At 34.0% G+C, this 22,148-nt stretch overlaps 1 protein-coding gene across 5 annotated transcripts in view; it reads left to right on the plus strand.

Moving 5' to 3' along the window:
• The window catches only part of LOC115441100 (elongation of very long chain fatty acids protein), a 36,712-nt gene extending 14,782 nt beyond the window's left edge, over positions 1-21,930 (plus strand). For all 5 annotated transcript variants that reach the window (XM_037443231.1, XM_037443232.1, XM_037443235.1 and 2 more), the window contains 7 exons: positions 5,514-5,595; positions 6,992-7,182; positions 7,394-7,474; positions 10,466-10,628; positions 15,248-15,384; positions 15,568-15,756; positions 20,223-21,930. In XM_037443231.1, coding sequence (XP_037299128.1) covers positions 5,547-5,595; positions 6,992-7,182; positions 7,394-7,474; positions 10,466-10,628; positions 15,248-15,384; positions 15,568-15,756; positions 20,223-20,342 — 930 coding nt within the window. In that variant the 5' untranslated portion in view covers positions 5,514-5,546 and the 3' untranslated portion in view covers positions 20,343-21,930. The remainder of the gene's footprint in view (positions 1-5,513; positions 5,596-6,991; positions 7,183-7,393; positions 7,475-10,465; positions 10,629-15,247; positions 15,385-15,567; positions 15,757-20,222) is intronic.
• The last annotated feature ends 218 nt before the right edge of the window (positions 21,931-22,148 follow it).

Consider the following 22,148-nt stretch of genomic DNA (forward strand, 5'->3'; position numbering starts at 1 on the left):
GCCCAATAAGAATAGGATCATCACAGAAAATCAGGACTTACGACATTAATATAATATACACGAGGAGCCGTGGTTACATTACTTAAGTCTCTACCTACTCCGCCAGGGTAAAGCTGTAGAGTAGGTACAGTAGAATCCGTTTATTATTACTGTCTATTGACCATATAAGATAAGTATTTGATATAAAAATTGTTTTTTTTTTTCCACAAGACGCTTTGTATGACGTCCGCTTATTATGACTTGTTTGTCAATGCCCTACGATGTCATTATAAACGAATTCCACTGTACCTAAAAAAACTGTTAAATGCATAAATTATAATTCATTGTTAATTGTGTTATTTTTGGTTGACAATACAATGCACCGCAGTAATGTCGGAACGTGTTTCGATAGGGTTCCGAAGATTTATACAATCTATAAAATAATCATAATTTCATCGGTATCGGTAAACTATGAGTAACTGTGCTATTTTAAAGTCCAGTTGCTCTAGATTCTTCAATACTCTACGTTTTTCAGAAGATACGTTCTGTTTTATCTCGACCGGCGCAAACCCAATTAAAAATACTTTTTGTTTTGCTGCGAATTGTTAATAATCAGAAGAGATTTAATTTTATGTCAATTATCGTATCAAAAATATCTTCATCATATTTTTATTTCATTTTCAGGTATTAAAAGGTCATTATGGTTATAAAATTTAGTACATAGTTTATTTTCGCATCCTTGTTTACTTAAAAAAAACATACGCAGTGATCATAGTCATGATTTTACACCAATATTATTTTAAACAAAGGTATAGGTTTCAGAAATTAGTACATTGCCCTTTAGGAATTTGACACTGAAACTGAAACATATTATTGTTTTTATTAACATCATGACCTCCGTGATTTTTAAATGATTGTTTAATTTTGCAAGGGTACGCTTTATAATAAATGCACGTAACCTAGAGCATTTAAACAAAGTCATATTGTTAATTATTATTTTTTTAAATATATGCGTTGCGTCTCGAATAAGTAATGAACCATTTCCAAAATCTAAGGAGGTTTGCTTTTTTCCATAATTATATGACAAACTGGAGGTTACTCCAGGGGTTATGGACCACGGTAGGTACCTACCGAAAATATTTCGGTCCACTATCAAATCAGTAATTTCATGTGCAGGTTCGCCTAGATAATATTTGAAATATGATTTCCAATAATAATGTATACACAATCATTCTAAGTATAAACGGTAATTATGGTTTTATTATAGCCATTAACCTTCTTAATATCGTAACAAAATAATTACGTAACAGTTTTTTATTCATATAATAACCCAAAAAGTATTCTAATGCGATTAATTTTATAGAAATCCATAGTTGTTATCACTGGCACATTGTCAGCAATATCGTAACCTTATTGTGATTCACATCACTTACGCTATCGGTGCCGTTATCATCCGTATCTACTTTGAGTAATGCTGAATGGATAACATGCTATTTTTCACTGAACTTTGTTCGCGTGTGATTTACGTAAAATAAGGTAAATTTGTTTTACCGTGTATGTTTTACTTAGTACGAAATACGTATAACTAGTATTATTGTAGATACTTTGAAATATCGGTCACAATTAACAAGCAAAACAATTTGATTGCAGATGCTATTAACCCAGTAAAATATTAAATGTTCATTTCTTAAATTATTTGGAGATATAAACTGCGCTATAATAACATTCAACGTAAACAAGACTAACGCAACGATTAAGAACATTCTGCGAGGTTCTGAACGGCGGTGTGTTTCCCAGTGGCATTTGGAGGACGGTGTGTTCTCGGTCCGAGGCGCGACTATGGCACTGGGTCAGTGGTTCCGCAGGGCGCGAGCGCGGCCGCGACGCAGCAGACTCTGGCGCAACACCCTTACGTAAAAGCCTGCGGAGTGCGGACTACGAACGGGGCCCAGTGAAAGTCGTGACTGCCTCATAGAACACTCGAGACGAAACGTTACTTTGCCTTCATACCTAACCGACCATGTTATCCTGGTATACGATTGAATATCACCGATCAACGTTCATCGTTTATAATTATTTCATATAGATGTCAATTTCAAGTTTCCACTATTATTCAGTTATGAAATGTTTTAGATTACAGAGCATTATAGACTATTATTAAATTTTCTTAGGCAATTGAGTAATTTAAATTTTGTGAGACACACACTCCAAATGTCCAAATCATTCTAATTGAAAGTATGCACGATGTAGACAGTTCAAGTGTGAGTGTAAGTGAATTTAGTGGTGTAGAACGGGTCAAGGTTGTCTAGCACGATAAACGGTTGTGTAACAGAAGTATATTACGTACTGCTTGCAGTTCGTTCTATGCCGTATCGTCTTGTCGGTTTCTGTAGCCGCGAGCTCGATCGGACTCGTAGGTCGACAGCGCGTACGTTAATTTGTTTATTCCACAATCGTGCTTTACAATGGCCGTCACCTAACCTTGCCTTAGCGTAATATCCAGCGTGTACATTAAACGCTGGATATAATATTGTCGGCCTTTGCGTGTCATTTCCCTTAATTATATTATGTTCTTAATGTAAACGGAATATATTCCAAAGATAATATTTTTCTAAGGGAAACAAAACTTAAGAATACAACGTAAGACGTACGTACGTGACTACGGTTCATCGGAATTCCGAGCGTACAACAACGTGATAATCAAATGCAAACGTGATAACTCGATTGTATATGAAAATAGTTTAGCTGACTAAGATGGTTATATTAATATGATTGCCATAAATCTACCTATTAAATAATAATTAGGTTAAATTAGTTAGCTTTAAGCGCAATATAAGTACTGAATTATGTCACGAGTAGTAAAACGTGTGGATCAGTATGTCAGGTGGGTGTCGTCGGTGCGAACAGGTCGGCTAGTTGAATTGGATCGTCCCCCTTTCTCCTCATCGTGCGATGTATCATGTGACGCAAGTGGCGGAAACTCCTCCTTAATCACTCATTCCGTATGCGAAATCTGCAAACGGCTAGTTTTTAAGGACGGTGCCGCAATGTGTTAACGTGCCCGGGCTTCCGCCATTGTGCTCATTGAAATTGCGCATTTCATACCCATTTGCGAAATGTAGTTACATGTCATTTTTGTCTGTTAGTTCGTCGGCCTTCAAAATGTGACGAAGGTGCGTCACGACATATTTTATTACTACCTACTCTAAAATATCACACTTACTACCACTTGCCGGAGTGACTCGTTCAGAATTCGATTTTCAGGTCTAGCGTGCAAGTCATTGCAGAAGATAAAAAAAAACACAAACTTTAAAACAAACGTATAAAATATAATACCAATTTTAACTTAATCCTTCTGAGAGAAATAATGTAAGTCAAACATTTCGTAGAAATTACAATAATAAATACATTGTAATCCGATCGTGTCATGATGAGGGATGAGCCGATACCGGCGTTACGATAAAGATGCGAATGACGGAATACATCGTAACACATATTACGATTTACGATAACAGATTACGATATGAATGCATTAGGATTTATGCTCGGTAATCAACACAGGCGGCTTCTATATATATTTTAAAATAATATCTAAATAGCTTTATAATATGATGTATTTCCTTTGATACTGTGTTGGCTCTTCTATATTATAAGCCGATAAGCCTCTCTGCTTATATCATTGGCTTACATCAATATATTAAAATTGAAAATGAATCGTTAAATATTCTTCGCGTTATCTGAAAATTAACAAGTCATTATTGACAGCGAATTATGCCTGTAATCAGCTGAAAAATACAGACCTGAAGTTTGACTTTACATTTTGTCATCGGGACCCTGTAGGAAATACGGTATTATAATATCGTAACAAAGTTCGCCATACCCTGTTATTAACTTATAAATCCGCTATTGCTTTCATAAATAGAACTATTTGCACAACAGTGTCAGCTTTCTAAGCGTCACAGTTGTTGGCTTGTCTTTTTAATTTCAACTATGACGTAGAGATCTTTTGCATAATATTACCATGAAAAGAATATTACAAATCAATATGCACCTTTGCTTATTTTCCTTGGCAAGGTGTGGTCGCTGCAGCATGCTTATTACAAGTCTTACTTAAAGGAATTGTCCCCGTTATCACGACGGCCTGCCTGGCTGACGCTACTTCCACTGGGGGATTTGCTCTTAGACAAAGCATGTTAGGAAAACGTCATAAAGTTTTTCGGTATGCTTGGGTTCTCAGACATTATATTTTGGTTGCCATTTAATTATGGAGTGCTATAATATATAACTAATAAATAAGCTTACAATCAGAACCCGGCAGGATTCATCGACCACAAAAAAATATTTTAGTTTTATTGGAATATAATAGTGTTAACTGCTTAAGCTTTACAAAACATGAAGATGCACCCTCGGCATGAGGACCTACGCGGCAGCAAAAAAAAAGGACCCAGATTTTTGGTAGATAAGATGCTTTATTAGTTTTCACCGTATGGTTACCTAAGAAACCCAAACTAAGGCCCAGGGTGGTTGTTCCTTTGAAATTTGCGCAAATTCAGCCCGATAAGTACTGGCAAGTGTCCATGGCGCCCTTAGCACTAAGGTAGCTACGCCTCTGTCTTGCAGTTGTATTATCTGGTGTTCGGTCGATCAATTTATCGCGTTTTGCTTTGTCATTCTATTTATACAACGTTTAGTAAAAGAATGTGTCGTAATTAACCTATATTTTTTTCAACAGCTGTACATACCAATTAGCGACAATGAAGGATTAATGAGTTTTGTATCATTGCATCGATATTTATAATATTAAAAATGTTGCAAAATACACTTAATTCTTTCAAAAAACGAAAACTAAATTCAATTTTACAAACAAAGTAAACCATAATTCTCCTGTTTTGAAACTGACTTTTATTCACTGAATTAATTTTGTATTGTGATACCTATGTTAAGACTTCAGTTGGTCTCACTTCTGTCGAAATTGTATAAAAATGTTATTTGTCACGTATCACGATACAACACTTAAAATCACCACAACCTTCGGTATACAGTATATGTACCTAGCTGGTCATTAGCCTCCAGTTACGTCGAACGAAAAGTATTTAAACGTGTTAACGAGTGTTAGGCGACAGCGTATGAGCTTGGTCTTTGTCGACCGTATTAAAATATATCGTTGACGTCAACAGCATAAAATGTTCATAGTGCTTATTTGAATGGTACTAAATTACTAATGCTCCGATAATTGGTCCAGTTTTATCTTGTAACAAGATTATATTATTTTTGTGAATTACTAAGGTAACATTTATTTATCTGCCGCCCCAAATAAAGTATTCACCCCAAATGAAACATTTATGTGGTTTAATTAGTTTTAATGTCACGCCCGAATGTTGTCAAATAATGGCAATTGGCTTCGGTTGGCAACTACCAAACACGCACACTGAACGAACTATACTTTTCAACGGTTTGCACGTAAACGTGCTATTATAATAAATTATAATGTGAAACCATAATATGTGATAAACGTATTGATTGTATTGTTACAGATTTAATTAGTCGGTAGAGCAACCTATCCAAAGATGGAAACCATATACGATTGGTACAGAGACCTGATGGACAACAGGGGCGGTGAGTATTTTTATTCGTTTTAAATGTCATTCGGAATTTGACAATTTTAGTTTTGTTTCTCTAGATTATCACTGTGGTATTTTTTTTTCACAATGATTCTCATTATAATTAAAGCTAAATAATCGTATCATCCTCCCATTAAAGTTTTAAGGTAATTATTGGATTAAAAATAAAGTAGTGATGCGCTTAACGTAAATAAGTATCGTATTATTTTTATTATTTTCTCATGAACGACGCGCCGTGAAGGCAGATTGTTGTGACAGAGTTTGCTCAATACCTTATATAAGAATTACGCTACGATTCGCACTCCACGAGCGTATCCCCCCCTCTTTGGTGTAATCGGAACGCCATAGTTGCCTCGACGCTTCGTCGACCGATCTCGATAGCACTTATTCAACTGCATTCACGGCCCAGTGACCGCTTGCTGTATGAATAAACCATCCATACATATTCAGAGTGTTGTTCATATATTATACATAAAAATCTAGAGCGCTCACAACCTTGGCCAAAAAATTACGCAATATCACGCATACAATATCCGTGTTTATTTTTATAAAATTTTAATTTTCTGATATAATAAAACTCATGCGTCAAGGCAATGTGTTATAAGTACCTATGTAGTTAATGTTTATTCCACACTCAGTGAAAGTTAACTCCTGCGCCAGAAATATACGTCAGACTATCTAAACATGTTCAAATGAAAAATTACCAATCGCGGCAGATAATTAACCAATCCTAATGGCAAATCATATAGACCATTCCATTTAGTGTTATAAGACTGTAATTCCAACAAAACACAATTTTTACTACCAACCCCTTCTAGGAATTGAACCTACATCCTCATAGGCTTTCTGGTTTTATTATAGATTAAAGGAAAAATCTTGAATAAAATTTCATATTTTACTTATTTTGCTCAAGGTGTAATACACAATAAAATCTCATTTTTAAATGAAAATGATACACAAATACACATCAAGGATTGTAATTATTGTCGAGTATGAAATGAAACCAATGGTGCTTATAGTTGACTGGTGTTTCACATTGAACAGCCACACCAGTTATCCTGAATGGACAGGCCGAAGCAAACGTAATGCACTTAATGTGATATCGTCATTAAGTTATAATATGATTGCTGTCGGATATTATCTTAGTTGTTTGGGATTTACCCAAAATTATTTTGTACGCAACGTTAATAACACCAAGGCAAATGTATATTTTTATAATTCTTACCTGTTTCAGTTCGTTGACTATACATATCAGTCAACCCCACTTTTTTTCGCTAAGGTTTTAATATCTTTATATATGCCTATATTAGTAATGGTTCGATGTAGTTATTCCCAAAGGGGCGATATTTTAAGCGATAAATAATTTTAATAACATAATGTACTGTTTATAGATCCTCGTGTGAAGGACTGGGCGATGACGTCATCGCCGTGGCCTACCCTCGCGATATGCTTGACCTACGCGTTCTGCGCCAAACAACTCGGCCCCAGTCTCATGGCGAACCGTAAACCCTTCGAGCTCAGGAGAGTTCTCGTCGTGTATAACCTGGCACAGACAATATTCAGCGCGTGGATATTCTATGAGGTATTATTTTTTTGTAATTTGTAAATATTATTTACTAAGCTTTGACTTTTTTCTGTTGTTAATTATTTTATTAGTATTTAAAACAAAAGCTATGCTTGGCGAATAATTAAATTTGATTGAAAATTAAATCAGAATTATAAATGTCATGTCATTAAACTTTTATTTGAATAGCATACGATTTGATGTTTAATTATGTTTGTTATTTCTTCAGTACCTGATGAGCGGCTGGTGGGGCCACTACGACTTCAGATGCCAATTAGTCGACTATTCTCGCAGTCCGATGGCAATGAGAGTTAGTATATATCTTCTCATACAAGTTTAGATTGTAATTGAATGCGTTATTCTATGCTAAAACATGCAAGTACATGTAATGGCGACCTATCACCTACGTTGAGGTAGAGACTGCTGATAAAAATAAAGAACATTTTGTATACAATAATTATTTTCGATGCTTTTGTGTTTACAATTTACATACTTACATAATATACAGGATCATTTTAACATTGTGTTAATAAATTATACTAAATACTCGTATTTAATATTAGCTAACATTATGCCAAATATCCATCCATGAATAAGGAATATTTTCAACAAAAATCGTAGTGTTGCTTTTCTGATTTCTGTTGTATTTTGTAGTTTAGTGTGAATAAGATGTGTGGGTGGATGGAGATTTATGACTGAAGGTGAGATGTTGCCGCTGCGACGAATTATCTTATAGCACTACTAATGGCATTAGAGCGTACAGTTTATTTAAAATTGTTTTTCATTAGTATTTATTTCGTTAAAAACTTATACTATTTCATTTTACACCTACGGTTCGAATAACTTATTTTAAACTGTAATTTTCAAGAAGACGAGAATGTTGTTTCGTTTTGTAACGCAATGCCAAAATGACCCTGTATTTTAGAAGGTTCGGCGTTATAATGTTATGTAATGTACGTTTCAGACATCTTACTTCTAATCTTATCTTACTAAGCTTACTTCTTAGCGTGTAATTATTATAGATGTAAAAATTTGTAAAAATGTCCAAATGTTAGACATATATTCAGAAACAGATGGATAGAGCATGTACTGGATTAACAAAGGCTACTACCGATATCTTGCTCCTGTGGGAAATTGTATTTTTTATCGACATTTACAGATGGCGCTCCGGATCGGTACAGTAATTAAGGGATTTATGTAGCGGGAAAGGCTTTTAACGCAACCAAAGCCGAGACCAAACCTAGTTAAACATATTTATTTCAACTTATACAGCAGAGCACTAATATTATTAATGTATGTGGATATCAAATTAAAATGCCTTTCTATTTATAGTTACCCCCTTAATTATAGACTTTTTTATCTAAGGACGGAGCATTGCTGTGATAACAAGTCTGATATCTGTCAACTGATTTTTAATAAGTATCATCCATAAGTTTGTTCTTATACACTTTTGGATTATAACTTATACGCAAAAAAAAACTGAAAATTTAAACACTATCATTAAGACAAAAAATTTCAGTACTCGACGGTAAATATAAAGAGAGGCAATCTGCAAGCCAATGACGTCACAAATGTGCGAGTGACTTACCGTTGATTTCAACAAATTATGCCAATCGCTTTTTTGATCCACAGCGAAAATGAACCAATCAGAGTAAAGATTTTTTTCATGTTTACACATTAATTATTATTTTTGGTTTATTCTCGGGATTGAATCAAATATTAAGATTGGAATGGTTTATTCAAAACGATATACGAAGCTGAAACTAACCGATTTTTAAACTCACTGTGTAGTAATTTATTAGCACAATGTCAAAATGAATGAATATCTAGAGAATTGTATATAATTAGATGTGTATTATATAGATATTTTCCGTCGAAAATTGTAGTCTATTCCACTTAATATAATAAACGCGCATGAATAGAGACCAATTTGTAACATTTAAGTAATACATAGCTCTAACCTGAGGTGGTTCGACGTGCGCTTCAGCAATTCAATGTGAATATGATTGTATAACACACTTGCCTTAATACAAATCGAAAAACTAATCTTCTATTGCACAATATCAGTATCGATCAATATGTAAATTCTTTACATATTATGCAATTAATATGTCAGCCTTGAAGAATGTCGCGTTATACTTAGGCCTCGGTGTCACGCACACAAGTATTTGTAACACGTCACTTGTTACGTCAAATATTAAGTTTAAGTATTACATTTTCTATTGTATCTCTTCTTTCGGCCAAAATTGTTCTCAACTTATGACTTTTACTAAAAAAAAATACCTATATAATACACATGTATAAAAGAAATATGTTGATAGAATGTAACTTATCATGAAGTCGACGAAATGAGGAAACATTTAATGTATATTTGAGCACTATACAAACTTCCCAAGTTGATAAATGTAATATCAACAACGACCATTCCAGGCGGAAATATTCGTCACTACATGCAAATTGATACACCAATATTAAACAGTTTTACCCATGGTGTTCAAATGACGTTAAATATATTGTGCTGGGAATTTATAACAAACACATTGACGCATTCGGCTCTACTGCCGTTTGATGGGAATATGAAAAAATCTCAAAGTACAATTTTTTTTGTTGTTGTTGTTTTATGAATATATTTTGTTGAATGATTATGTGAATATCTTCTTTCTATAGTGACGTAATAACCTTGTTGGTTTAGTAATAATGTACGATGTGAAACAAAGGTCACCCTGACTCCGGGTACGATTCCCTAGCATGTCTTATGACCGTGTATAAATAAGCGCTGTTGTCCACACTGCATTGTGTGAGGTTTCTAACTCAATTTGCCACGGCCGGGACGCTTCTTAGAGAGTGGAAGTCAAGGATGTCATTGATGTCAAAAACCTAAGCCAAATTCATCCTAAACTACTGTTATAAGTGTATTGCACTGACCTCACATTGTACATGGCTAATGGCAGAAGGATGATAGTCATTACGTGTTACTATGCCTACAATAATATAAATTATAATAATATTAACTGTGGCGTATGCGATGTATTGCGTGCATTGGTACAGCACATGAGGTCCCGGATTCGAATCATACTATGGTAAAATGATAATTCCTTTGCTCAGCATCACCTCGGAATTTAAACTAGTGTCCGACATGACGATAGGTTCTCCCATCACATCATAGGACGGAACACACGTGGGACAAAGAGGGTTCCCTGTTTGCCACTCTGTCTATCTGTTCAGGACTATCCCCGCATTTATAGGTGTAATGAATGTTTGTTTATTTACAAGTACTCACATATTGTATTTTGTTGTGAAGATGGCGAACACCTGCTGGTGGTATTACTTCAGCAAGTTCACCGAGTTCATGGACACGTTGTTCTTCGTTCTCCGCAAGAAGAACGAGCATGTGTCCACTTTGCACGTCATACACCACGGCATCATGCCGATGTCCGTGTGGTTCGGACTGAAGTTTGCTCCAGGTGGGTACTGTTAAGTTATTATCTCTACAAGTCCACTTCGTTACTAAGTCGGTTGAAACATGTTCGAAATTTCGGAAAAAAATTAATAAAAAAAAATGCAATAAAACCCGCTAAATTAGTTTTATACCAAAATTATCATCTTTTTGGTATACATTGTCCTTCCTAAATGATGATGTTTTAATATTTATTTTTGATGGAGATTTAAATATGACCGTCGATTTAGTAATAACTGAACATTAATAGTTTTTTAGGATATTTGTCTCGAATATGTAATATATTACCCTATATCGAATATAAAAAAGAGTAAATTAAAAATTTGTTCAAGAATAGAAAGCTATCTGAAATATGCAACAGCAATACGTGGTAATTGACAAGAGGCATGCCTTATCATATTACGTCATCCCCATTGGCTTGCGATTGTAAGGAAAGATAGTATGATGTCTCATAACGCTTTGCCACCAATTTACTTCATCAATATGTATTTTAAATTGAAATTTCATTTAGAGAACAATTAGTTTGTTTAAAAAAATATATTTACGAATAATTCATGAATGCTTTCATTAGCAAAATTAACCTGTGAACCATCATTATAATAATGGAATATAAAATGAGTAAAGACTATGTACGCCGCTCTGGCACACTCATATTAAATATTTATTTACAGCAATTTACGTGTACCGCCTGCTTTAAATTTAAAGACAGATTTGGTGTTGATGTAATGATCATTTGGTTTAATATACAGGGTAGATTTTTGAGACGAGGCAGTAAGGGCAGGTACCGTAACCGCTGTAGCTATATGAAGAATAATTTTTTTAAACATATTAAGATGTACATTCCGGGTTTTGAAAAAGATGTATCATCGGCAAGAAAATTGACAATTTATCCAAAATCTTATTTTGATACCAATCGATCCTTTTGCTTAAAAGGATCATAAGACTGTGGGAACATTACAGATTTAAGTACTTTTGAGGACATTTTCTATATTTTCTAGGAAATGCGACGAAATTTTAAACACACTCAATAATAATCTGGAATACATTTTTCAATTCCTGGTTAAATTTCTATTAAATATTTGCAAATTATTCGACCCGCGATAAAAGGTTCTGTTATGTTTAAAAGCGAATTCGAGTTAAACTTCGTAAAAAGTGTATGGAGATTTATTTTTCACTTTCTGATTATAGAAGTACGTAAACTTCCATAGAGACTTTTGACTCTTACAAGCTGTTGCTGTTGATCTAATCGATCCCTTAGTTTTAACATGAAGTACCCCCATATTCTTACTGACGGTAAATATTTATGAAAATCTATGGATGCAGATCTTAATGTCTCCTAAAAAAGTTTCCTTGTAGCTACTCCGATTAAAATAGCTGCTCTTGCTGCTCCATCTCAAAAATACACCCTGAATAACATATTTACTTATTATACCTTTAACAGCCATTTTTAAATAAATGTTTAACCAATCCATTGCGAGAATCCAAATCAGAACTAAGTTATTTTGACATGCGCACAAATTATATATATTTTGATTGGTTGATAGGGTTAGTAATCAATATCTATACTATTATATATAACTAATATAATCACAGTAAATAAATTGTATGCATATGAAACGTATTTAAAAATCATTTTAACAATTTTATACAACACTCGAGGTTACATAAAACGCATTGCCACGATATATAATCTGTCCCGTTTATTTTTGTTTGACGGGTCCGTAACAAAAATAAAACAATGGTAAGAAAATAAACTTTATTTGCATACTGCTTAGAAAATATATGTATATTTTTGACCCGCTAATCTTTTGTTCTGTCGATATGACGACTTGCACATGAAAAATATTCGTATAAGATTGACCTATTCTATTCTCTTTGAATGGATTAATATGAAATCAATCCATATTGATTTCTTATGTTTTCGCTAACGTTATACATTGAAGTAAAACCTATTTTTCTGATATTATAGATAACATACATTTTGTATAATTGTATTTTGTATATTGTGTAGGTAGATACCTATTGTGACTTTGACTTTTCGGACGATCAACACCTCATTCCCTATCATAACCAAGAAGGCTGCAGTCTTCGAAACATCGGGTGAAAATCATCTTATAAAAGCCACGATAAATTCCGAAAAATAGTTTATTTCAAGGAGAGGGTTTGCATTCAGCAAACCCTCTCCTATGTAGTCAAAGATCTTGATTTTGCCCGCTAGCCATTTGCCATGTAAAAAAGAAGGGATGAGTAATTGGCACAGGTTTAAAGTGCCCCTGCTATTCTATTATAACACATACTAAAAAGGGATTTAACCAGTAGAACGCTTTAATTATTACGGAATTGATGTATGTATTGTTTGAATAAAAAAAATACATTTGTAATATAATTTCATTTTATTATAGTTACAAATAACCCAGAAGACTGCTACCAAAATAAATTCAACCAATTTATATTTAAGTCTTCAGTATTAATGGTAATAGCATACATCACCGCATTTAATGATTTTCTAAACTACGTTGTGAACCTTCACTTGTTTTGAATATAAGTTAAATCCATGAAGTGATTACGTTTATATAGATCACACTTGTTACATTCATTGAAAACATTATACATACTCAGTTATTATACAGGAAAATTAAAATAACATGTTACGTGTGTTTACACATCTAAAATTCTAATTTTGGAAATGGAGGTCGTAACAATATTTGTCTTCCTATTAATTTTAGAGACACCGCTTTCCGAAGGTTTAGGAGCCTACGAATGTAAATTGCGGACATTTGCACACACGGACCTCGCGCCGGCCTACACTATTATTTAATTTGTGAAGTACGAGGGCACGGAAGCTTGGAGCTTGTTTAATATATGCAAATAAAATTTTGAGAGAAATATCGTGATTTGTAAATAACATGACTAAACATGTCTGAAGTGTTGGCCGTGATCATTGTAAACAGGACATTTTGCCCGTGATTTACAAGCACATGCTTGTCAGGTATTCGTATAAACCAAGGAAAAACAATAACAACCAAGTTTAATTACATTGTACGACAAATCCCGCTACAATTCATGTTATTGTCGTTAGGAATCAAGTTAAACGTGTAATTATTTATGGAACCTTCGTGCCTTTAGCTTTATCAGATCACGCGGCAAATCTAAAGCGGTAAAAAGATTGAATGTGCGATGATAGTTATAGTGCGGAACACTGAATATGGTGGTAGCCTCAGTTTCGTCCTAATGTGTTACTCCCTAAGTCATATACAGAAAGGTAGAATTCATTTATACTATTACTAGCTACTGCGCGCGGCTTCGCCCGCATGAGAGATATTCTGGGATAAAAGTCCCACTATAGATTTTCCCGGGATAAACATCTCTTTACCAAATTTTATCGAAATCTGTTCGGTAGTTTTTGAGTTTATCGCGTTCAGACAGACAGACAGCCGCGGCGGGGGACTTTGTTTTATAATAAGTAAAGATGGTTCACTTTCAAAGTTCGTCCCTGTCTGATATACAACTTCATGTTGATATAATAAATGAGTAATGGTTCTACAATGACATGTCCGGTTATCTTACTAGGAAATATTGTATAAATAATTTAATCTGGAGTATTACGGCTATTGTATTTTCGCAAGAGTTATTCGTAAACTTAGGTGAATCGAGACGCTAGAGCATGGGCGCAAAACCTTCTTTAAGAGTATTGCATAAAAAGGTGCACCAAACTATAACTAATAGCTTATATAGTTTGTAAAAAAATGAAGTCTTTGTTGCTATAAAATTTGTTTATTTAACCAATTTACATGTAAAAAGAAATAAACTTATTTATCCTGGTGCATCCAACTTTAGGGGAATTAATAGAACTATTCGATCCCTATCAAATGGTATCTAGTCCTGTAGCTGTTTGTGGAAAATCATATAATTAACACAAACCTCAGCTGTTGTCCACTTCATTAGCAAGGCTACATCCGCAATGGTTTAGCAAATAGATAAACCAAACAGACAAATATTAGTTCCACATGTTTATACCTATACATTTATATGTTTGCAGTAGTTATTATTATTTATGGCTAGTGTGTGCGTCTTAGCTGTTGCATCGAATGGCCACGTGACACGCGATTTCTATTCCCTTTGACAATAATATATAAAAATTATATCTAACGGGAAATCCGGATAATGAAATATGGTGATATAGAGTTACAAATCCGCGGTTAGTGTATTTTATTATATATTGTTATGAATAAATTACGAAACGCATAACTTTTATAAAAAGAGCGGTGCTGCTAAATAAATTTGTATTTTCAGGAACTAAAGATTTCTTATGTTATTACACATTAAAATAAACCTATAACAGTCCGCCCCGTGACCACGGAGACCTCAAAGTCTTCAAAATGTCGAGAGAAAATTATAATATAAAAACTGCGATAAAACTATAAAATAGTTTTATTTTAATAAGTATAAAAGATTAATTTGACAAATATATCACAAGTTAAGTCATGCAATTAATTTATCTTCAAATTATGCAACTAAGTCAATGTTGTAGTTTTTTCAAATTTTTTCGAGATGAAAGAAAATTACCTAAAACACGTATCGTGTGACTCGATTAATGCTGTATACTAATATATGTTGGTTCGTCAGGTGGACACAGCACATTCTTCGCCCTACTCAACACTTTCGTGCACATAGTTATGTACTTTTACTACATGGTGGCTGCCATGGGTCCTAAGTACCAGAAGTATATCTGGTGGAAGAAGTACCTCACCGCTTTCCAGATGGTTTGTATATACCTTTCCTATTTATCCTTATATATATTTCAATGGCATCCGTGATCTGACTGCTGAATAATAATATTTTACCAAGCCTATAATTTATTGCTAAATCAATAGTGACAGAGAAGGCCATTGTGGCTTATTTGCAGAGCACATAAATTTAATAGTGCGTGTTTGTTGTACCCACAGGTTCAGTTCGTGTTGATCTTCAGTCACCAGCTGCAGGTGTTGTTCCGGCCGTCGTGCCAGTACCCGCGCGTCTTCGTCTACTGGATCGCCATGCACGGTTTCTTGTTCCTCTTCCTGTTCAGTGACTTCTACAAGGCGAGGTACACTCCCGCCGACAGGAAAGCAAGGCTCAACAACGGCCTGTGTATGGTAAGTGATGATGTTACTACTTTTTACGGACCGAAACATTCTTCTGGTCCCTTTCTATTTGTTATTTTATATAAAAATAATATATGTTAGATACATACATATTATTTTACATGAGAGCTATTGCATACCTTCGCCTGATGAGTACGAGTGGTTTTTCTATCACTTTTTGAATATTAAATCCCTTCCAATACATAAAAAGTCTAACGTTGCTGCAAAACCATTGATTAAAGAGCAGTAAAGTCTTAGTCGCCTGTCGAGATTGAACTAGCCCGCAGGTACGAAGTCCACTGTGGTCGATGTACCTTACATAAGTTGTGCAATTTACTCGGCGAGTATAAAAATGCAATTTGTTAAGACACGCGGTGGAGTGGGGACAGGTTGGGTCAAGTCACGTGCCAACCAACGTGTTAAAACATTATGCTTCATAGAAGACTAAAGACAAACAGTAATAAGAATGTAGTTACAATATTATGCAGCACATTATTGTAATATATATTTATTTTATTAACCAAGCCACTAAATAAATAGATTTGTTGCGTGCAAATTATTCATAAGTTACGAGTTCTTATTAAGAATCTTTACTTTCTGCGTTCTGTTTATGTGAACATTGATTAGCTAGCGACAATTATAATATATAGACATTTATAGCGATGTAGCATTCGTTCTTATAAAACTATGTAAGAGATATATAATACAGATATAGAAAGCATGTTTCTTACAAATTAAAATTAAAAATTTGTGAATTATTAAAAAGACGGCTTGTTGATTAAATCTTTACAATACAACAGTTGTGCATAATGTTTTTGAAGAGAAATATATTATAATACAAATAAAATGATACAATTTATATAGGTCCAGGTTATACTACATAATAAAATATTATGTAATTAATGCAAACTAGACATTTTGTCAAAAGACCTCCAATTATACGGAAGAAGTTAAAACGCAAAACGAGACATTCTCACGTTTATGCCTTGGTATTCAAAATTAATAGGCAAATTTGTTAAGTCAAGGTGTTTTTAAAAAATTGTCTCACGCATGTGAATTATTTATTATTATCAAGCCGTGAGAACAATGAAAGAACAACTATATTATAATTTCTTTTCGAATTCGAAGAAAAAGCGTATAATAATAATAAAATTACAAGTCTAAACTCATTGAAAATAATTTGTTTTATTGTCATACACACAATAAGTTTACGGAGTGATGTGGGCTAAGGCCTAATCCCTCTCAGTAGTAGAGAAGACCCGTGCCGTAATACAGGTTCGTTATTTTTATACAATTTTACAAAAGGTTTGTCTCTTCGGTGGGCTGTGTAGGGTCGAGACGTAGATTTCGGTAATAGGGTACCGGACTCATTTTTGTTCTTTACTATTATCAAATATTTACATAATATAAATTATAACACAGAAGGAATTATTAAAATCTGGTAAAAAATCAACAAGTTATAAGTCTTTGAATTTCGGTGGAAGGGGTAATTAACAAGAAACAGAAAAGAGACGAAATATCCACATGTGACGTCATCGGGAATTACGACGCGTGCGAAAAAAGAGATGAAGCGATATCCCCACATCGCGCCCACTTCTGCACGTTACAATATTTTAAATATGAATTACTCGCTCATTTTTTAACCAATTGTTATGCAGTTTTCGCAGGAGTGCTTCTTTTTCGTATTATTAACCATTACATATATAGAATAATGTACAAAAACAAGCATAGGCCGGTCCCCTATTATTTCATAAACTCAGCCCGATTCACTTGAAAGGGATTAAATATCATGAAAAAAGGAGAAAGTCCCTTTTGTTTGTTTTTCGTAAGCCGATGGTCAGCACGTACCTGCAGAAAAGCGATTGAGACTATTTTTCTTCAAAAATATTATATAATACTTAGAAACTTGATTAGTGCTGATTATAACAAACGATTTTAAAATACCAATAACTTCCAATAGTCTTTAATCATGATGTGTTAAATTAAATACAGCGAAAATTTTTATACAATACATAATTAGCATAATAACATGAATTATTCATTTATGTACTTTATTTGTTTGTAACTAATTCTGATTCAATAAATTCAAAAATAACCAAATATTATGTATTCCACATGGGTCACCATTTAAATACGACTCGGGCAATCCCGACAGAATGTTATAAAATCGTATTTTAAACCAATGTGAATACAGTTAATATAAACTCACTTAAAATGAGTAAGTTACCTTAGTGTCATTGATGAATTTTAAAATCGATTAATTATTGGTAACAATTGGTTTAACATTGTATGTTTTCGCGATTATATACGGATATTTTTAATTGTTTATTGTTACTAAAATATTAACTGTTTACATTTAAAAAGCACAAAGCGACGCGTCGTGAAGATTTTCCGACATTGATCCTCAGTATATTTGGTCATTATCGTTTATTTACATAAATAATATAGATAGTAGGCATAAATATTCGTCCTGTAGACCATCAAGGTTATTGTTTTGTAACCTTCATACAAAGAATGGTTAATTTTGATATAAAACATTCAAAGGTCGAAATTTAGGATTCGAGGTTACACAATTTTATAAAATCTAGTGGGCGTTAACTCTTGGTATTTTCAATTGGTAAAAATATTGCATTTGGATTTCGTGCATTCGAACAAATTACATATAATTTATGAGCTTTAGAGAATGTATGAGCCAAAACAGTAAAGATAGAATCAAGAAGTAAATAGGGATAGTTTTCAATAATAAATATAACAGTTAAAATGCATTAACTGCTTTCTATCTTGCGACTGTGGAGGTTTAGAATTGTCTATATGAATATAGAATATGTATGGTTTCAAAGACTATTTATTGCGGTATTTGTAACTGTAAAGTTAGCCACCAACATTCCATTTAAATCGTTGTATACCTATCGTTAATCATTACAAGGCGGATAGACAGTAAAGGCAAAAAATCCACGTACGGTAATAACAGGCCTACATTCGCGACATAAATTATAATACTCAATAAGTAGGTAGAAACCGTGCGACATATCCGTTGATATTTTTTATTAGATTTAATAGTATGGTGAATCTACTCCCTTATTCAAAGACGTTATTTATCTAAGGACGGAACATTGCTGTGATAACAAGTCTGTTTCTCAGTGCCGACGGCATGGCAGCCTTCGCAGTGCGTAGACATAGGGCTGTTGTGATTAGCTAATATTGAGATACAACTTGAGTCTAATTGGCTGTCAGATGATATACACAAAGCTGAGAAACAGACTTGTTTTGACAGCAATGCTCCGTTCAATGTCTGCATTTTGCAACCATAAAATCATTTAAATATGATTGTAAAGCCTCTTTAACACAGTATTTGGCTACCAGGCACCAAAATAACTATCTATTGCATCATAATTGGCTTCTGTTATTTACTTCAAAATTAAGTTCCCTCCGCTTTTGTCCATTTATTCCAAGCTATACATTCAACTATAAAATAACTTCATACTTGCGTAACATAATCAAGCATGCTTTATTTTTAGTCAGTAACAAATTACACACCACCACCGCACCTGTAACAAACCTGCGAAACCATATCAATTCCGCTTTTCGCAAAAAAATATGCCGAAAATAGATGTTCATCACCCAACGACGTCAACAATCATAATATTATTCTAATTCGTTGCGGACCATTATTATTAAAAGGTCTAATCAGTTTTCCGATGTTTTTTGTTAACAAGTCGTAACACGGAATTTGTAATACCTAAACTTTATAAATATTACGACCTCGCATTTAAGCGTATGACGTCCGACATTACTGCAAATTATAAACCGCTCAATATATTTTTCTACGGGTTGAAAATCACTGTAACAGGTTATATAAGTATTCTAAATGAAGATAACTGGACACTAATATACCGTTTACGATATTGGCTCGCTTTACAAACTTATAAATCTGTGTTTTTAAAGTTCTATCATTTTTTTATTTTAACTTTCTTCTCGATTAAAACATGTTTCTTCGAGATGAATGAACTGAGAAACAAATGAGTTAAACTTTCAAATAGAATAGCGTATAAGCATCTATTAAATACTGCTATTGATTAAATAATGTTAGGGGTCAGAAAACTTTTTTATACGAAAGTCCGTCTACATATATGGTTTTTTTCATTTCCGTCAAGTAACAAGGTAAAAATATTGCTTATAAAAAAACTACATTTATCAAGGCAAAGGCCTTAACCCTCTCAGTAATAAAGGAAATCCTTTCTAGAAGTTGGTTACAGAGCTGATATGATACCATTTGTAGTTAAAGCAGTATGTAGCGTATTTATATACTTATATTTTAAAGTAACACTTAAAATATTACACTTAACTTAGCAAGGAATATTTACAAAGCTCTCCAAATCGTCTGGTTTTTTGCACAAATTGTGAAGGACTTGTCAGTGTATACAGTGATTTTTTATTTGTCAATAAGCATCATGCAAATAATATATAATTGTTTTCAGGCGGTCATGAGCGACAACGCCAGCAAGAACGGATACAAACAAGAAGTGGGCTCCGAGGTTCCGAACTCGTACGCGTCGTCGGGCGCGGACGCGTTCGTACGCAGGCGGCCCGTGTCATAGTGTCCACCCAACAGCACGCGACCACGCGAACATAAAAGTGTAGCTTTAAAGTTAAAAAAACCATCTCGAACTTTCCACGTTAGTGTTCGACAACCGTTCACTTGAAACCAGTGGTTTGATGACACCGAGGAACTATTACCCTGCCGACGTGAACAGCATTGTGTGACAGTGCACACGCGGCGGTCTCTGCGAACCAAGTGTGCCGATGAGTGGAGCCGGGACTAGCGCGGCACGACGCGCGGCATGACTCGCGGCATGACTCACGGCACGACGCGCGGCACGGCTCGCGACACAACTCGCGACACTGCAGCGAAGGCTCCGAGTGATGTGGACATTCTATTTCTGCTATAAATAATTACAAATTAAATACGATTATGTAATGTAAATTTTTTAAATGCACAAATATCACTCATCTTGAAACTTGCTTGGATCGTATATTGCCTTGTGATTTTTTAAGTACAAAATATTAGTATTGAGAGTATTCTATGGATTGTTAAAATTATCTTGGGGTATATGAATCTATATCGCACTGTTGCGATATGTTTTCCCTCTAATAAAAAAAGAGTTTATTGTAATAACAATTTAGGGTCGTCGAATTATTTGGTCGAATATAAATGAATACGTTGGAGAAAGTGAGGTGGGCATTTTGTATTATGTATATATTTTTTTAATAGAAAATTATAGTTATGTGGTTATCTTGTAACTAGGTGTATTGGAGGTTAAAGGATTTTGTAAATATAATTTTATTAAAAGTTGCTAGAAACGCAATTCAATCATGTTACCATGGGTACAGCCTTTTAGATGATATTATACTCCAGTGTTATTTACTAACTGCCTTTTCCTTTTCCTTACAGTGTGCCCAAACTTCCCTTTATACTGTCACTTCCACAAATGGTATACAAACTCGTTCATGTATACGGGTTATGGCAAAGAGAAAGTATTTTAATTGATGTCATGTTACAAAATTTATTTAAGGATTTGTTACGTCTATTGTATACCTTTTTATCTACGTCACTCAGAAGAGCTCGTTCTTAACTAGTCTGTGTGCAGTTTTCGCAAAATATAATATCATCTGTGGGTTCCAGAATATCCTCTCGGGATATTTTTTATTATAATGTGTGTAATATAATTAAGTACCTATATAAAATAAATATTTATTTCTTTTAATTCTATACAGGTTTGTTCTAACTTCACTCGGCTACTTATTACTGTAGTATGTTAAATGACGATCATGCATATTATAAGTTACCGGCAAATGAGTTAGAATAACTGTAACTTTGATCAGTTTGTGTATGAATAAACATTACAGCATAAGATAGATTGGACTAGCACGAGACGGCTCTTCGTGAGTAGTGACTCGGCGGGATGACCAATGAGTATGCACAATCTCCAAACGCTAAGTAATCTGGATTGTATTTATGTATTATTTTGAATCTTGTTCTGGTGTTGAAATGCTTAATGTGTGCGCAATGTGAAATCCCGGTTGCTTAGATACTTGGCCGGCGAAACGACAGAACTGCTCAAGTAATTGCTACGAGTTCACTCTTTTGCAACTTTATTTATTATTTTAATAAAGAATTTTACTAAATAATGGCGTTTTTCTTTATTTTGTGTCAAAAATATCGTATTTTAAAAAGCCAGGTAGTGCTAAAAAATATTAATTAGTGAGTACGCGCCGTTACACTTTACAATGCTGAAACAATCGAGGCTAAACAGCATATCTGCCTCGGGGTCATGCCTATTAGCCGAAGAACAAACAATAAACGATACCTACTATGGATCTTATCGACAGATTTAGAAATAAAG

Source organism: Manduca sexta, chromosome 26 (genome assembly GCF_014839805.1).
Source record: "Manduca sexta isolate Smith_Timp_Sample1 chromosome 26, JHU_Msex_v1.0, whole genome shotgun sequence".
NCBI lineage: Eukaryota > Metazoa > Arthropoda > Insecta > Lepidoptera > Sphingidae > Manduca > Manduca sexta.